Source organism: Oryctolagus cuniculus, chromosome 5 (assembly GCF_051225735.1).
Source record: "Oryctolagus cuniculus isolate XC-2025 breed Fujian yellow rabbit chromosome 5, ASM5122573v1, whole genome shotgun sequence".
In the NCBI taxonomy this organism is placed as follows: domain Eukaryota; kingdom Metazoa; phylum Chordata; class Mammalia; order Lagomorpha; family Leporidae; genus Oryctolagus; species Oryctolagus cuniculus.
In genome coordinates, this window is record NC_142871.1 from 118,150,337 (window position 1) to 118,168,524 (window position 18,188).

General features: G+C 35.7%; 1 protein-coding gene across 28 annotated transcripts in view; it reads left to right on the plus strand.

The window, feature by feature from the left end:
- The window catches only part of PKHD1 (PKHD1 ciliary IPT domain containing fibrocystin/polyductin), a 524,425-nt gene that overhangs the window by 348,272 nt on the left and 157,965 nt on the right, over positions 1–18,188 (plus strand). For all 28 annotated transcript variants that reach the window (XR_016234007.1, XR_016234005.1, XR_016234006.1 and 25 more), the window contains 2 exons: positions 2,112–2,225; positions 5,620–5,707. Coding sequence is in view for 19 of the 28 variants with exons in the window: in XM_089333174.1 (XP_089189300.1) it covers positions 2,112–2,225; positions 5,620–5,707 (202 nt within the window). In the remaining 9 variants the exon portion in view is untranslated. The remainder of the gene's footprint in view (positions 1–2,111; positions 2,226–5,619; positions 5,708–18,188) is intronic.

An 18,188-nucleotide genomic window follows, 5' to 3' on the forward strand; every position in this document is an offset into this window, starting at 1 on the left:
GTGAGACCAACTAGCAGGAGGCTTACAGCTTAGACTAGTGATAAACAGTGCTCCTAGCGTCTTCTTTAGGAAGTGGCTATTCCCATTTAGGATCAACACACATACTGGAGAGAGTGCCTCCTCTTTCTTTGATTGCTGGAGTTGAGAATAAAATGAGTATCTCAGCCTTGAAAGCTTCCTGTTCCCCAGCTTTTATGAATTTAAGAAGCTTTGCATTTTAATGTTGAAATAGCTTGGATTTCCTTCTCAACTTCACTTATTTCTACCTGGCTTCTATTCTGCATCTTTTCCTTGCCCCTCATTATAGAAAAGAATTGAAATCCTGGTCATCTGAGATACTGAAAGATCATGGCAGGCTGACTAATTTTGCCCAGACTTTCTGCGAAAGCTCCACATGTGCTGTAGTTTTGGGTTGCATAATTGATTTAATCTCTGATTTTAAAAGAATGCTGAACTCTTTTTGTGGGACTCTGCATACATTTCTCTAGGGCAAAAACTGTCCTACTTTTTTCTCTCTGGTATCTGTTTAGTGCTAGGCCATTTTTCCCCAAGACTTTAAACTACCCTCCGTGAAATAAATGAAATCACAGTTGGAAAACAGCTTACTGGACAGACTTATAACCGCAAGATAAGAGTTACACCATACACATTTGCTTAACATTCTCCCCCTCCCCTGCTTCCCTTCTTTCTGCTCTAGCACATCTTTGTTTTGGCTAAGAGGAGACATTAGTCTCTCAATTGAGGCCTGGCATTACCTACACAGAGCAGGGGCATACCTTAGCGGCTTATTTAAGAAACACAGGCTGTGGGTTCTGATCCTTGTTTGCCCATTGACCTGTTTTAGGACTCCAGGCAGATTTATTTCCTCTCTGAGTTCTGCTTCCAACAGTCCCTTCTAGAATAATGTTTGTAAAGCCTGGGCTATAAAAATAGGTACGTAGCAGCTTCAAACTCACCTTGAATCTTTGCAGGGGGATTATTTTGGGCTGCTCTAGAGATCACTTCATTTTTGGTATTGTTTTCAGAAATTTCTAAACTGGAAAGTTTTGTTTCAGAGCATACAGATTTTGTGAGCCTATTTGATCTAGTATATAATTTGGGGTCTGTTCAGTTACTCCTTAAGCATTCTTTGTAATAGTTTCTGTGCTCTCAGATGCATATTCCAAAAGAAAATAGTCTTCCTTAGATCCATACTCATTAACACTGTTTCAGAATTTTCCCTGAACAAGTCTCACACTGTAAAACTGACAGACACCATTGTTTACATTAGCAGCATAAGATCAGAAGTCATTCCAAACTGCTGTGGGAGTATCGTAACATTATGTCTTTAAGCTGCTAACAGAATTTAGATTTAGAATATGACCTACTACTTGCTTAATGAAACACAACAACTAGATCTTTCTTCAAATAGATTTTGTTACTTATTGGATAAACTTAGACAAGTCCCTTAACCTCTAATATCCTTTATGTATAAATATTTAAAACTTGGATCAGAATCATACTTATCAGGTTCCTTGCAAGGATTAAATGCTAAAACACATTAAAGGAATTTGGGAATCAACTAGCCTTAGTGTATCAGCCAAGTATTTTGCTGTAATAATGGTGTACAACAAACAACCCCCAAATCTCGGTGGTTTTCAACAACAAATATTTGGGTTAGACTCAGATGGACTTGGCTTCGACTTGTGTGTTCTATCCAGCTTTGATCTGTAAGTCTCTTCCTTCAAGCCCTATAAGCTATTTGAGGAATTCTTCTTTCATGGCAGCACGCATCATTGCAGAGACCTGGTAAAAACTTGCCAAGTGCCTTGAAGAACTGGGAACTGGCATTAATATCCCTGCCACCCAAATTTCACTGGATAAAACAAGTCATATGACCAATAAACATTAGGAAGTCAGGAAACCATGATGTGCGCTAATGAAGAGTGCACATTGCTGAATAGTAATCTGGTCTCCTTCAGAAAACTATACTGAATCATGTGACTATGTTCTCTGTTGCATGTATTCTACTTCCTAGCATCAACTTTACACTTCTGAAATTACATCACAATTTGTATCTCTCCCTCTTAATTTCAAATTGTGTTGAATGATATACTTTTCTTTATAAACAGGTACTTTAGAAAATCCCTTACAGAAAGAACAAAAGCTTACGATTCTCCTTAGAGCCTCAGAGGGTGTCTTTTGTGATCGTTTCAATGGAATTCAGATTGACCCAGGAATAATTGGTAAGAGTATGAAATAATTTTTATTAAAAAAATAAGTAAGCATGTGTATATATGTGCTTGTGTGTGTCTCATAGAAATGTCATTCATAGATTACTTACTAAATTCCAGGCATTCTTCTAGATAATTTATTATTTCCCCTACTAGGTTTTCTGTGAGCAGTGACCATTTTATGGAAGTCATAACTCAGATTTATGCCAGCACTGTGATACAGTAGTGTAAGCCACTGCTTGCAGTGCCAGTAGCATAGATAGGAGTGCCAGTTTGAGTCTTGAGTCCTGGCTGCTCTGCTTCCAATCCATCTTCCTGCTGATTTTCCTGAGAAGACAGCAGAAGGTGGTCCAAATACTGAGGCCTCTCCTATCCATGTGGAAGGCCAGTGTAGAGTTCTTGACTCCCGGTTTTGGCCTGACCAAGAATAGGCTGTTGTGGCCATTTTAGGAGTGAACTAGTGAATGCAAAATCTCTTTCTGCTCCCCTGACCTTCCTCCCCGCCATTGCTCTGCCTTTCAAATAAATAAACAAAACTCAAAAAAAGCTAAGACTCAGGGATGATGAAAAATATGTATAAGACCACACAGTTTTCTAGTGACAGAATGTAGATTTATAAACAGATTATTTGGACTCCAAAGTCTGTCTGAAGTAAGAGTCTATCTACCTTGTATAACCATGATGTAAGTAAGAGCTTCAAAATAGCTCAGTTTTAAATAAGAAAAGAATGATTATTGTATTTTGAATACTCTATCACTTTTTCTTTATGATAATTGCTAATTTTATAAGTAAAGAGGGATAACCCTTTGTATGAAGCAATTTCCCTTTAAGAATATTTACATTTTAAAAACCTGATTCTCTTGTTACTTTCTTTCCCTAACTTTGATTATAATTTATCACCTTTTAAAATATATTGTTACATACCTTGAATGTATTACTTTAAACAGACAGAATATTGACGTCAATGGATTCTCTATAATATGCACTATTGTGTTGAATTTTTTTTTATTTTTTTTTTAATTTATTTGACAGTTAGAGTTATAGACAGTGAGAGAGAGACAGAGAGAAAGTTCTTCCTTCCGTTAGTTCACCCCCACCAAATGACCGCTATGGCCGGAGCTACTCCAATCCGAAGCCAGGAGCCAGGTGCTTCCTCCTGGTCTCCCATGCGGGTGCAGGGCCCAAGGACCTGGGCCATCCTTCACTGCTCTCCGGGGCCACAGCAAGGAGCTGGATTGGAAAAGGAGCAACCGGGATTAAAACCCAATACCCATATGGGATGCCGGCACTGCAGGCGGAGGATTAACCAAGTGAGCCCGTGTTGAATGTTTAAAGTGACTCACTTTGTCTTGTGGCAAAAGAGAAAGGATCATCCTATTTGAGGTTTCTGAATACCATGAGATAGAAATTTAATATTCATCGATGCTTAGCAGCTTCCTCTCTGCATTTCAGTACTCAATAAAACAGAAAATAATGTTTGGACAATAGTTAACTTAGAAATCTGACAAATAATCATTGCTATGTAATATTTTGATAGTATTTTATAATTTCTGAAGATTTTTTCATGCATGCTATTTATTATATCTTCCCAATAATATGAGATTCAACAATTTAAAAAAATTTCCAAGTTGACAAAGAGTAGATGGATCACAAACAGAAATGTTCAATCTCTTTTTAGCTATATAGTAGCCACTCTGTTTGACTGCAGTGGTTATAATGGATCAAATATTCTGTTAAGGATTTCCGCAGAGGCCTTTCCTGATCCCTGAACCCAGCCATATGATCACATTAGGGCTTTTGAAAACTTTTGTTACCAGATTGAAATAAAAAACAGAATATTTGTTTCATTGCATGCTTAAATTTTTATGGTGTCATAAGTAAATGATGGATTTTAATCATTTTAAATCCTTTATAATCTCCTTGAAACAACTGAAAAATGGTATCATTTTTCAGTAATCCTTTGATGATTGGAAATGACCAATAAATTTGCTTTTCTGGTAAATTGAATTTTCTGGATAATTCAAATTTAAGGATGTGAACTGCTTTTTGTTATCAGTGTTGTTGGAAATCTCTCTAAATTGCTTCAGAATCCTTATCTGCCTAGGTTACTTAGCCTATAATGAAAAAGATGGATTTCATTTTTTTTTTTTTTGTGGATGGAAGAAGATGATAATGATGGTATCTTGTAAACTATGTTTATAAATTATTATTATGGAATACTGATTGCAGAATATGTCCTAAAAGTGGGATTTTTAATAAACATTAACACTGATTTTAGTTTTTTCATCTTATGACCTTTTCCTGTATTAGGGTATGGGAAAATTGTGTGTGTATATATATATATATTTTTTTTGGTTAGGTTCTAAATAATTGAGATTTTTTGAGTCCATTTTTATGTAAACCCAAGGTATATTACTTGTGCATTACTAATATTTAAGTCTTTCATTTGTGCTTTTTTTTTTGCTGAAAATTGTGAAGTTTTGAGCTAATGGCTTGCAATAGAATGGAATGTCTCCATCTATGAATTTGTAAGCAATCCAAATGGGTGCAGATAGATAATATTAGAAATTCTATTCAAATATATGAATATATTCATATACATGAGCGTACTTATTTATCTGAAATAATAAATATTATCTAAAGCTATTTAAATAAAATGAATATACATGTGTTGGGAGCACATGATGACATTTTAGTTTTACTGCTGAGTTTCATGGTCAAAACATTTTTAGACCACTAGACTATGAAGAATTATGTTCAGTATGGTTGAAAATGGCAATGGAATATGTAAGAGGAAAGACCTGAAGGAATAAAACTGGGCTGCATCAAGCATGGCCCTCGTAAGACTTTAATTTGCAAGTCTGAAATAAATTATATTTTGAAATAAAGGACGTAGAGATCTCTCTCTTGATATCTGTAATAAGACAAAATATTAAGTCCAACCACGGAAAACAAAGCTAATAGTAACAAAGCCCTATCCTTAGGAAATAAAATTATCCATGCCCCTTGGAGAATCTACTATATAACATAAAATATCAAAACCAGTTAACTTCCCACAGAATTGCAAATGGTTTGGAGTCACTTATAGGTAGGAGGGAGTACTTTTTCAAATTTAACTAGTTAACTATTACAGTGGTTCTTTTCCCCAGCTTTTAGATTATTGTCATGTTGTGCAGCATTTGTTTCTTTATAGTTTTTGAAAGAATACTATTTTTGGTCATGTGTGATATATATGACCTCTTGTAAAATAGAGCACTTAAATATTCATTTTTTGATAAGATGGGCTCCTTAATATACAGATTCTATATCACATTTTGCACAATTATTTCTGGAATGAATTTTACTTATCTCACCTTAATTCTTCTGAAGGATTTTCCTGTTCAACCGTTGCTCTTTTTATTTTCAGGGGTTTATGGGAAAGTTCAGCTTCACAGTGCTTATACTAAAAAATCCTGGACACATCTTGGAGCTGATATTGCTTCAGGAAATGAAAGGTGAGGAATGAGACTAAGTTAAGGCTACACACACACACACACACACATACACAAGCATACACACACACCTATATATATTTTAACAGCTTATTGAGGCTTGCTATATAAGATATAAAAAATCCCAATAACATAATAGAAATAGAAACATGCAAAAGGAAGTGGAGAAACATAGTTCATTGCAAGAGTAAATTTTAGATCATACATTTTTTTTGCTGTCAAGTAAATCTCAAAAAATCTGAATCCTATAAGAAATGAATATGAGAATATTTCAGGCACGGAAAGCCAAGACACTCTGGCAAAAAACAAACAAACAAACAAAACAAACAAACAAAAAAAACCACCTAAATGAAAGATCTCCATGAGTGAGATCCCAGTGGAAAGAACGGGTCATCAAAGAAGGAGGTACCTTTCTCTGAAGGGAGGAGAGAACTTCCACTTTGACCATGGCCTTGTCTAAATATGATCAGAGTCAGTGAACTCAGGGGGCTTCCATAGCCTTGGCAACTCATGACAAGAGCCTAGGGTGATTACTGAGGCCATAACCAAGAGTGTCAATTTGTTAAGTCAACAACAGGAGTCACTGTGCACTTACTCCTCATGTAGGATCTCTGTCCTTAGTGTGTTGTACATTGTGATTTAATGCTACAACTAGTACTCAAAGAGTATTTTTCACTTTATGTTTCTGTGTGGGAGCAAACTGTTGAAATCTTTACTTAATGTATGCTAAACTGATCTTCTGTATATAAAGAGAATCAAAAATGAATCTTGATGTGAATGGAAGGGGAGAGGGAGTGGGAAAGGGGAGGGTTGCGGGTGGGAGGGACGTTATGGGGGGGAAGCCATTGTAATCCATAAGCTGTACTTTGGAAATTTATATTCATTAAATAAAAGTTAAAAAAAATTATCATTACTACTAATTACAAAAAAAAAAAAGAAATGAATAATCTGAATTGCAACTGTGTAGAAAGATGTAGACAGAAGCAAAATAGAAATGATAAAAAACATATGAAAGATCTTATTAAATTTAATAATGCAGTAAAGAGTAGAAGCAACACTGCCTCAAACTGAACAGGTGACATGAAAAACCAATTGATGTATATCTAGTACCACTAGAATGTAGAAAGCAAAATAAGACAATAAAACTAATAAATGATAAGATACTAGAAATAGAAATATACAAATGGAAAGCTACATATAGGTAATCCTTCTTTTCAATAAGAGCCAAGAATAAATAAAAAAGAAACAATAATAAAAGCTATAAATGAATTATGCATAGAAAACCTAGGAGTAGCTATGTTTACTTTGGACACATCAGTATTAAAAATAAAAATTGTTGGGGCCAGCGCTATGGCGCAGTGGGTTAAAGCCCTGGCCTGAAGTGCTGGCATCCCACATGGGAGCCAGTTCTAGTCCTGGCTGCTCTTCTTCTGATCCAGCTGTCTGCTATGGCCTGAGATATCAGTAGAAGATGGCCCAAGTAGGCCGGCACCACAGTTCAACAGGCTAATCCTCCGCCTGAGGTGCCGGCACACCGGGTTCTAGTCCTGGTTGGGGCTCCGGATTCTGTCCTGGTTGCTCCTCTTCCAGTCCAGGTTTCTGCTGTGGCCCGGGAATGCAGTGAAGGATGGCCCAAGTGCTTGGGCCCTGCACCCACATGGGAGACCAGGAGAAGCACCTGGCTACTGGCTTCGGATCAGTGCGGTGCATCGGCCGTAGAGGCCATTGGGGGTGAACCAACAGAAAAAGAAGACCTTTCTTTCTGTCTCTCTCTCCTCTCTCACTGTCCACTCTGCCTGTCAAAAAAAAAAAAAAAAAAAAAAAAAAGATGCAGCTTGGGATGTTTGTGTCCCATATTGGAGTACCTGGTCTGAGCCCTAGCTCCTGATTCCAACTTCCTGCTAATGTCTATCCTTGAAGACAGAGGTGCTAGTTCAAGTCCTTGGGTCTTTGCCACTCATATGTGATACTTGGGTTGGATTCTTGGCTCCTGGCTTTGACCTGGTGCAGTACTAGTTGTTGTGGGCATTTGAGAAATAGGCCAGCTGATAGAAGTTTCTCTTTAGGTGTCTCTGTCTGTCTTTCAAATAAAATGAATAATATTAAAAAAGAATATTACCAAATAATTAGGAATCCTGCAAAGATGCATTGAACATGTAAAGGGAAATACACATTGCTTTGAAAAAATTATAAAAAATACAAAAAAGTGTTCTAATTAATAGAGTCAACTGAATTTAAAATCCAAAAATGGGAACAAAATTGAAGAATAATATAAATTAGTGATAAGAATTCTTGAAATACTGCAAATATGATAATGTAAATATGGCTCATAAAATTTGACAAATTCTAATGATTGTTCTTGTAAAACTGCATGAAATTTGAAAAGCTAATAGATTAATTAGGGTTTTATTTTTATAAAATCATAATATAACCAGTAGATTGTGTGTGTGTGTGTGTGTGTGTGTGTGTGTAAGCCTATCGGTACATATAATCTCATCTCTATAGCTCTCCACACACATATACAGACACACATATTACTTGACTTATGATGAGGTCACATCCTGATTATCCCATTGTAAGTTGAAAATATTGTGAGTTGAAATGAGTTTTTTACACTTAATTTACAGAACATCGTAGTGTAGTCTACTCTACCTTAGATGTGCTCAGAACACTTACATTAGCCTGTAGTTAGGCAAAAATCATTTAACACAAAGACTATTTTATACTAAAGCGTTGAGTAGTTTATGTAATTTATTAAGTACCTATATCTCCAAGGGCTAGCAACACAGTACACTGGAGAATGTCTGTTGTATTCCCTGGGGACAGCATGGTGACTGGGAGCTGCAGCTCACTGCCGCTGCTGGCATCATGAGGAAACATCATATCACATATTGCTAAAGTGAGAAAGATCAACATTTACCATCTGAATTACAGTGTCTCCTGAATGTGCACTGCTTTTGCACCATCATTAAGTCAGAACATCTAAGTAGAATCATCACAAATCGGGGACAATCTGTGTACTTGTACATAGTGCTCCTATATATATGAAGAGATTATTTCAAGGAATAGACAACACAGTCACAGGGGTTGGAAAGTCTGTAATCTGTAGTGTGGGTTGGCAGAGTGCACAGTCCTGAGTAGGACTGATGTTGTACTGTTTAGGGAAGTATTCTTCCTCAGAGAAACCTCAGTGATTAACAAGGATTGCTCACATTATGGTGGGGAGTCTCCTTTCTTAAGGACAACTCACTGGGTTACCCATGCACAGAAAACACTTTCACACCAACACCCAATTTAGTATTTGATAGAACTTAATCTAATTAAGTTAAGCATAAACTGATCATCAAAGTTTAAAATTCATATAAAAATCTAAGACTATAACTATAGCCAACTGGAGATACCACATGAGAGTCACAGACAATGAGTATGAGTGTCTCTTCTATTAGAATTGAAAGTAGAACGCATACCTTCCAGATCACCAAAGGGGAAGAAAATGATGTAAATAATACATAAAACAAATAGGAAAATAAATAAGAAAAGAGAAGAAAATGAAGTGGTGAGAGGATAGAACAAAAAAGTCACACAGCAGAAAAAAATGTGAAAGCAAGAATAGATCTGCCAGTTATAGAAACAAAATACTTGTTAAAAGTGATCCAATAATGGCAAACATTGAATTAAAATTTAAAATTTAATCATAACTTTATTAAAGCTATAATTTTTTAAAAAAATATTTATTTATTTGAAATGTAGAGTGACATACATATGTAAATAGAGACAGAGAGAGAAAGATACTTCCATCCCTTGGTTTACTCCCCACATGGCTACAATGGTTGGTGCTGGGCTAAATGGAAGCCAGGAGCAAGGAACTCCATCCAGATCTCCTATGGGGTTGGCAGGAACCTATGTATTTGGGCCATCTTCTGCTGCTTTTTCAGGTGCATTAGTGAGGTGTTGGTTCTGAACTGGAGCAGCCAGGACTTGAACCAGACTTCTGATATGGGATGCTAGCATTGAAAGTGGTGGCTTAACTGGCTACACCACAATGCTGGCCTAGTAATAATGTTCTTACCAGAGAGAAATTTAAAAGCAATTCAGGAAAATTTTAAGGTTAAATGGATCTTAGAAAATAAAAAAAGAAGAACCTCAAAAGTATTTTAAAAAAGTAAATTTCAAAGAACATGTATCAAATTGTTTAAATAAATAAATTTTACTTTAATAAAAAAATTTGATCTCCAGTCAGACCACAGAAGTCAGAAAAGTTTTATACATTTAATACAGTATAGAAATATATTATGCAAGCCTCTGAAAAATACAAGGGAAAACTCACAAGAGCAAAATTAGTAATCTAAGACATGTCCAAACCTCTTTCAGTTCTCACCTTTGACTTGAGTTAAAAAATATTTGAAAAAATATGAAGAATGTGAATAATATAATAAATTTATATATTAAATTCTTTAATATATATTCATAATTAAAACCTGAATAAAATCAGTGATACTAGGATGTGAGCAAAGTATGATAAATATAGAAATTAAAAGAACATATAAACCAACAATCTCAGTTTCCTGTGAGATTAAAGAAAAGAAAAAAAATAACTCTTTCCTAAATAACTTTGATATTAAAGAGGGCATCAGAAGAGAATACTTGGGAAATAGCAATAATGAGGATATTGAGCCTAAGATAGGACCAAACATGCAATACATCTTTCACATTGCACGCTTTCAGGATTGAATATGAAAACAAAAAATAAGCAAAATAAACTATCAATAAGAAAAACTGGAAATAGAATAACAAGTGAGTCTAATGAATTCAGTGGATGCCAGATGAAAGTAGAAATTAAGAAACTAGTACAGTTGAATTTTTTCAAGTGATGTAACTTTGTCACCAATGATTTTAAGCGTATTTTAAAAACCCAAGATATAAAGCAGAAATGAGAATTGAAATATAGCAAGTATAGAAAAGAGTAAAATTGTACCACAAAATATGTATATTGATGTAGTGTCACTTTGACATTTTTGAAAGAAAAAAAATGAATTATATATAAGAAAACTAGGTATTGTATATGGATAGAGAATAGTAAAACTAAAGGAATCAATGACAGTGAAAGATAAAGTTGTTAAAGACTTCTCCTCATGAATAAATTTGGCTCATATAAATTTGTAGCATGCAATTTTTAAGTTTTTTTTAACATTTATTTTATTTATTTGAAAGAGTTGTAGAGAGAACTAGAGACAGAGAGAGAGAAAGGTCTTCCATCCCCTGATTCACTCCCCAGATGGCCACGACGGCCAGAGCTGCACCGATATGAAGCAAGGAGCCAGGAGCTTCTTCTGGGTCTCCCACGTGGGTACAGGAGCCCAAGGAGTTGGGCCATTTACCATGTTTTCCCAGGCCATAATAGAGAGCTGGATTGGAAGAGGAGCAGACCAGGGCTAGAACTGGCGCCCATTTGGGATGCCGGTGCTTCAGGCCAGGGCTTTAAATCGTTGAGTCACAGCGCTGGCCCCAGCATGTACTTTTAATCATTCAAAAATCAGGATGTTATGTTACATATTCTCATTTATATCATAGAAAAATATTTGAAGTATCCCAATTATTTTATGGGAACATGAATAAAATAATTTTTAAAACAGCTCCTAAAGATAAGTTTTTTAAAAAGTGAAACATCTAAATGTAAAATGTAAAATAGAAAGCAAAAACCATGAAGGAGCAACAACAAAATCCTATAATATATGATTGAAGAAAAACTAACTACGTTTGTGTGTGATTTATTCAAGTAAACCAGGATAGTAAAAAAGGAAATAATCAATTAATATAATTTATCTCAAAAAATCCTGAAACAGTTCAAGGTCACTAGCAATCAGGGAAATGCAAATCAAAACCACAATGAGGTTTCACCTCACCCCTGTTAGAATGGCTCACATGCAGAAATCTACCAACAACAGATGCTGGCGAGGATGTGGGGAAAAAGGGACACTAACCCACTGTTGGTGGGAATGCAAACTGGTCAAGCCACTATGGAATTCAGTCTGGAGATTCCTCAGAAACCTGAAGATAACCCTACCGTTCGACCCAGCCATCCCACCCCTTGGAATTTGCCCAAAGGAATTTAAATTGGCAAACAAAAAAGCGGTCTGCACCCTAATGTTTATTGCAGCTCAATTCACAATAGCTAAGACCTGGAACCAACCTAAATGCCCATCAACAGTAGACTGGATAAAGAAATTATGGGATATGTACTCTTTAGAATACTATACCGCAGTAAGAAACAATGAAATCCAGTCATTTGCAACAAAATGGAGGAATCTGGAACACATCATGCTGAGTGAAATAAGCCAGTCCCAAAGGGACAAATACCATATGTTCTCCCTGATCGGTGACAACTGACTGAACACCAAAAAGGAAACCTGTTGAAGTGAAATGGACACTATGGGAAATGGTGACTTGATCAGCATAGCCCTGACTGTTAATGAACAACTTAATACATTATCCCTCTTAGTAGTTTTTTTGTCTGTTCTACTTAATATGACTGGTTTAATTCTGTAATTAATACACAGTTATTCTTAAGTGTTGAAATTTAACTGAAATGTGATCCCTGTTAAACATAAGAGTAGGAATAAGAGAGGGAAGAGATGTACAATTTGGGACATGCTCAAGCTGACTTGCCCCAAATGGTAGAGTTAGAAACATTCCAGGGGACTCCAATTTAATCCCATCAAGGTGGCATGTACCAATGCCATCTCACCAGTCCAAGTGATCAATTTCAGTTCACAATTGATCATAATGAAAGGACTAAGAGTCAAAGGGAGCACATAAACAAGTCTAGTACCTGCTAATACTAACAGATAGAATAAATAAAGGGGAGAGTGATCCAACATGGGAAGCGAGATACTCAGCAGACTCATAGACTGGCGGATGTCCTAAACAGCACTCTGGCCTCAGAATCAGCCCTAAAGGCATTCGGATCTGGCTGAAAAGCCCATGAGAGTATTTCAGGCATGGAAAGCCAAGCCAAGACACTCTGGCAAAAAAAAAAACAAAAACAAAAACAAAAACAAAAACAAACAAACAAAAAAAACAAAAACCTAAATGAAAGATCTCTGTGAGTGAGATCCCAGTGGAAAGAACAGGTCTTCAAAGAAGGAGGTACCTTTCTCTGAAGGGAGGAGAGAACCTTCACTTTTAATATGACCTTGTCTAAATAAGAGTCGGTGAACTCAAAAGGCTTTCATAGCCTTGGAAACTCATGACTGGTGCATAGGGAGATTACTGATGCCATAAATAGGAGTGTCAATTTGTAAAGTCAACAACAGGAGTCACTGTGCACTTACTCCTCATGTAGGATCTCTGTCCTTAATGTGCTGTACATTGAGACTTAATGCCATAATGAGTACTCAAACAGTATATTTCGCTTCGTGTTTCTGTGTGGGTGCAAACTGTTGAAATCTTTACTTAATGTATACTAAACTGATCTTCTGTAAAAAAAAAAAAAAGAAGAAATTATTAATTCCCAACTTGACTCTTGCTGGGATTAAACATGACAATAGGTCTGATCTGATTTCATCATCATTTAAAAAATCATCTATTATTTTTCACTTTATGTTTGTGTGGGAGCTAACTGTTGAAATCTTTACTTAATGTATGCTAAACTGATCTTCTGTATATAAAGAGAATCGAAAATGAATCCTCATGTGAATGGAAGGGGAGAGGGAGTGGGAAAGGGGAGGGTTGCGGGTGGGAGAGATGTTATGGGGGGGAAGCCATTGTAATCCATAAGCCATACTTTGGAAATTTATATTCATTAAATAAAAGTTTAAAAAAAAAGAATAAGAAACACTTTAACAGTAATGCCCTTACATCTTGAGCCATTCAGATGGCCTGAATCTGACACTAAAAAAAAAAAAAAAAAAAAAAAAAAAAAAATCCTGAAACAAAAAGAAAGATATTGTGCATACAATGTGGACCAGTGTGGACAACGGGAGTAGTTTATAGTGGTTCACAAATACTAATTAGGAAATCAAAGGAAAAGAGAGGATACTCTGTAGTCAAGAGCTGCAGTGGTAAAGGAGAGAAGTAGGTAGACTTAGAGACAGGAAAATCTGTATGAAGTTGTATAGGGTTCTCTAGAGAGAACCAATATAGTCTATATGTATTTATATATAATAAATATATAAATATAAAGAATATAAGTACTGTATGTATTATATATATACATATATATTTATGTGAGATATACTACTATTTAAGAGAGGAAATTTATTAGAGGAATTGGCTTATGCAACTATGGAAGCTGATTGCATAGATCAGTCCAAGGGCCAAAACTTCAGATTCAGAGAAACTGATGGTGTAATTGTTAGTCTGAGACTGATGCCTGGTGTGGTCTCTGGGGTGCCCCAACTTGAGGTGAGGGGTGGGCTGTGGGCAGAGAGAGAGAGAGAGAGAGAAAGAGAAAATTATATTTGCATTTTCTGGAACGCTAGCATATAGGGTAGTGCTTTCCCACCCTGAGGATGGAACTTTCCTGTCAGTCTACTGACTCACATCAGCCTCCTTTGCAGGCAACCTCACAGACACAATCAAAACTGATACTTTACTAGCCTTCCAGATATCCCCTAATCTAATCAAGTTCATTTTTAAAATTAACCAACACAGAGGCATTGGGTGGAAAGTGCTTTCTTGGTTTCTGGTTTGTGTAAATAGATGATGGTGTTATTCACTTGATGAGGACTAAGTTTGGACAAAAGATTATATACAGAATTCAGATTTGGTCATGTGGACTTGAAGTGCCATTTGATACCATAAGGATTTGTAAAGTAGGCATTTCTAACAAAGATTGGTAAAAATGTTAATTATAATTAAAAGGTTAGCAAGTTGGAATTTGACAGAAGCCATATGAATGGATTTTCTTATAAGAATGTGTTGAAAACCTTATTCACAGTCAGAGCTACAGGCTATTTTGAAAGAAACTCAATTTTATTAATTAAAACTATCCACAGTAATTAACTAGCTACTGTTCATTGAGTTCTTATCATGTGGCCTTGCTTTATGTCTGGCCTCCACCAAGCATTTTATATATATTATCTCATTTAAATCTTTGAGTGCTATAATTTAGGTATTATCTGTATTTTATGGATATGAAAACTGAGGCTGGAGAAGTTGAATTTCCCAAGTTCATAAAGCTGAAGTTCCTGAGGCTGAATTTTTGCACTGCTTTGTCTGTTTCCATTGCTTGAGTTCTACATATTAAAAATATTAAAAAGAAAATTTCTTAGAATCAGTCCTGAGGAGTACTTTAATGAGTTTATATAAATGATATGAAATTATCAGAATGCTTTGTTTTTTAAACCTTTGTAAAATTTTTAAAAATAATTTAAGACTCACAAAAGTTTACAAATACTCTGGCAAATTGATAATGGTACCGAATTAACTAACATACAGTTAATTCAAGCTATTATACAAGTTATTACTTTATGCGAGCTATACTTATCCAAGCTATTAGTTTAAACATTGCTCTGCAATCTCCCTATGTTAAAGTCAGTTAAATAAGCCTTTCCAGAGGCAGAAACATTGGAAGAGAAAGGCATTTGGCTTAGTGGTTAAGATGCCCATGTTGCATATGAAAGTACCTGAGTTTGACATCTGGCTTTGGTTCCTGACTCCAGCTTCTTGCCAATGTATACCCTGAGGAGCAGTGATGGTGGTTCAAACAGTAGGTTTCTTGCCACACTATGAGAGAGATGGATTACATTTTCAGCTCCTGGCTTTATCCCAGACCTGCCTACATCACTGTAGGCATCTGGGGAGCAAACCAGCAGATAGGAGATCTTGCTGACTCTCTGTCTCTGCCTCTCAAATAATAAATCTAAAGCCTTGGAGCCGGCACTGTGGCACAGCAGGTTAAGACCCCAGCCAGCCTACAGCACCTACATCTGATATGGGCACCAGTTCAAGTCCTAGCTGTTCCTCTTCCAATCCAGCTCTCTGCTATGGCCTGGGAAAGCAATGGAAGATGGCCCAACTCCTTGGGTCCCTGCACCAATGTGGGAGACCCAGAAGAGTCTCCTGGCTCCTGGCTTCAGATCAGCTCAGCTCTGGCCATTGCGGTCATCTAGGGAGTGAACCAGTAGAATGGAAGACCTCTCTCTCTCTCTCTGGCTCTACCTCTCTCTGTAACTCTGTCTTTCAAATAAATAAACTAAATCTTTAAAACAAAATTTAAAAAAATAAAGCCTTGTTTTGGGAGCATATCTCATTTGGACTCCTCTATGAATTTTTACCAATTAATTATCTGAATTTATTTGTATTTAATTAATGTATTTATGAATAATGGTAATATGAAGCCTTCAGAGCATAAGTTTTATGTTAATTTTATAAACCTCCACTCATTTCTTTTAATACCAACCAAATCAAGTCTAGCAATTATATATAATTTAATTAATTAAAATAATTTTATTTATTTAAGATACAGAGAGAGCTTACATAGCTGGGCTACTCCCCAAATGGCTGAACCAAGTGACAATTCAGCTAATAGTATGCAAGAGTTTACTTTTCTCTATATCCTCACCAACAGTTGTCTTCTTTTTTTGATAATAGCCATTCAAGTGATTTATTAACATAGTCTGTTATTTATGAGGAAATTACTCTGAACTGAAAAACAAATCAAGTAATTTATTACCTCATCCTTTTCTCTAGGACTCACTGTTTATCTCTTTAATTTGATTGTCATTATTGTGTATGTATGTTTATATATATATCTGTGTATATATATATATAGTTATATAGTTATCTCATTAATCTAATTAGTGATGTACCTTTGGATACACTTCATTTGGAATATTTTTTCCCAATCAATTGTTTGGAATATGTCTTGTCCCACTCCCTTTGGTTACATTCATTCATGGTTCATTCTGATAACTTTTGTACCAGGTCCAAGTGTCATTAGTAGACCCTTGCTTATTCTCTTTATCTTTAGGTGTCTGACTTACCCTTAAAGAGTGAGTCACGCTCTTCACAAGGCTTTCAGTCTTCCCTCCAGTGTGAATTGTCCCACCATCTCAACCACTATAGCATGGAATTTTATGATTTGTTATTTCAACAACAATATACTTCCTAATGCATGATAATAAGCTGCTTAAGTATATATATATATATATAGTTCCTCCAAATGACTCCACAGGAGAAGGAAGTATTTTGTTATAGATTAGCTGTACCATTTAGCATATGGTACAGAACAGAATGTTGAGATGCTTTCCAATAAATGCCTCCCACATTAAATTGGGGTGTCTTTTCTGAAAATCAGAACTTACTTAGCCTCTTATTTCAGTCACATACTATCTAGTAAATTGTAATATAATTTTCTTGAATATATTTTCAAGATCTAAAATTTATTTTTTATCACCCAGACTTCATTAGGATAACAACTTAGTTCAAGTGTTAGAATTTAGTCAGTTGCTTCTTTCCTTTATTGACAGTTGAGGATCTCATGTGTAGCCTCTCAAAGAAGACACTTCCTTCTGGTCCAATAAAGTACCTGGGCCTAATTTCAGACTGCTGTATCCATCATAGGAAAAGGCATATGGATTTCTTGGGGAAGTATGTTGGATATAGTGTTCTATGAAAAAGTGAAGGATCTTTGAGATGAGGCAAACTAAAATAATTTTACTTGAAAAAAAAAAACTAAATGTGTGACATTGGGTAAATTATCCTCTCTGAGCCACACTTTCTTTTTTTTAAATTATGAGAGTGATAATATCTAGTTACTAGATAATTACAAGGATTAATCAGTGAATTAATGTATGTAAAATGTTTAGCTCATTTTCTGGCGCAAACTAAGTCTCAAAACAGGGTAATGTCATAATCAGGGTTCTTTCAATTGAAAATAAAAGTAAATGTAACCCTTCTTAGTCCATTTGTGAGATCTCAAAAGGCCTTTCTTCCCCTTCCCACTCTTATATTTCCTATTTTAACATTTTGTCTACTTAAGAATGGGTTTCGCTACTCTAGGGTGCAAGTGATCTCAGAGTTTTTGGACTTTTCACAGCTTCACCACTGGTGAGAAAATTGTTCTTCCTCTTCTGTTTCATTAAATAAAATCCAGAGAGAGAATTTCATAGTATTTTAAATTTATTTTTATTAATGTGAAAGGGTGGAGAGGAGGTGGGGGGGAGAGAGAGGAGAGAGAGAGGAAAGAAAGAAAAATAAATATTTCAACTACCCTTTTACTCAACAAATGTCCACAGCACCTGGGACTATGCTTGGCCAATCCAGGATCCTGGAATTCAATCTAAGTCTCTCAAGGGTGGTAGGTACTAGTGGCATCATCTGCTGACTCCCAGGGTACATATTATCAGGAAGCTGGAATCCAGAACAGAGCTGGGACCTGAACTTTATCACTCAAATATGGTATATGAGTATCCTGAGTTAAATCTTTTTTAAAATTTTTTTCAACTTTTATTTAATAAATGTAAATTTCCAATCTGCAACT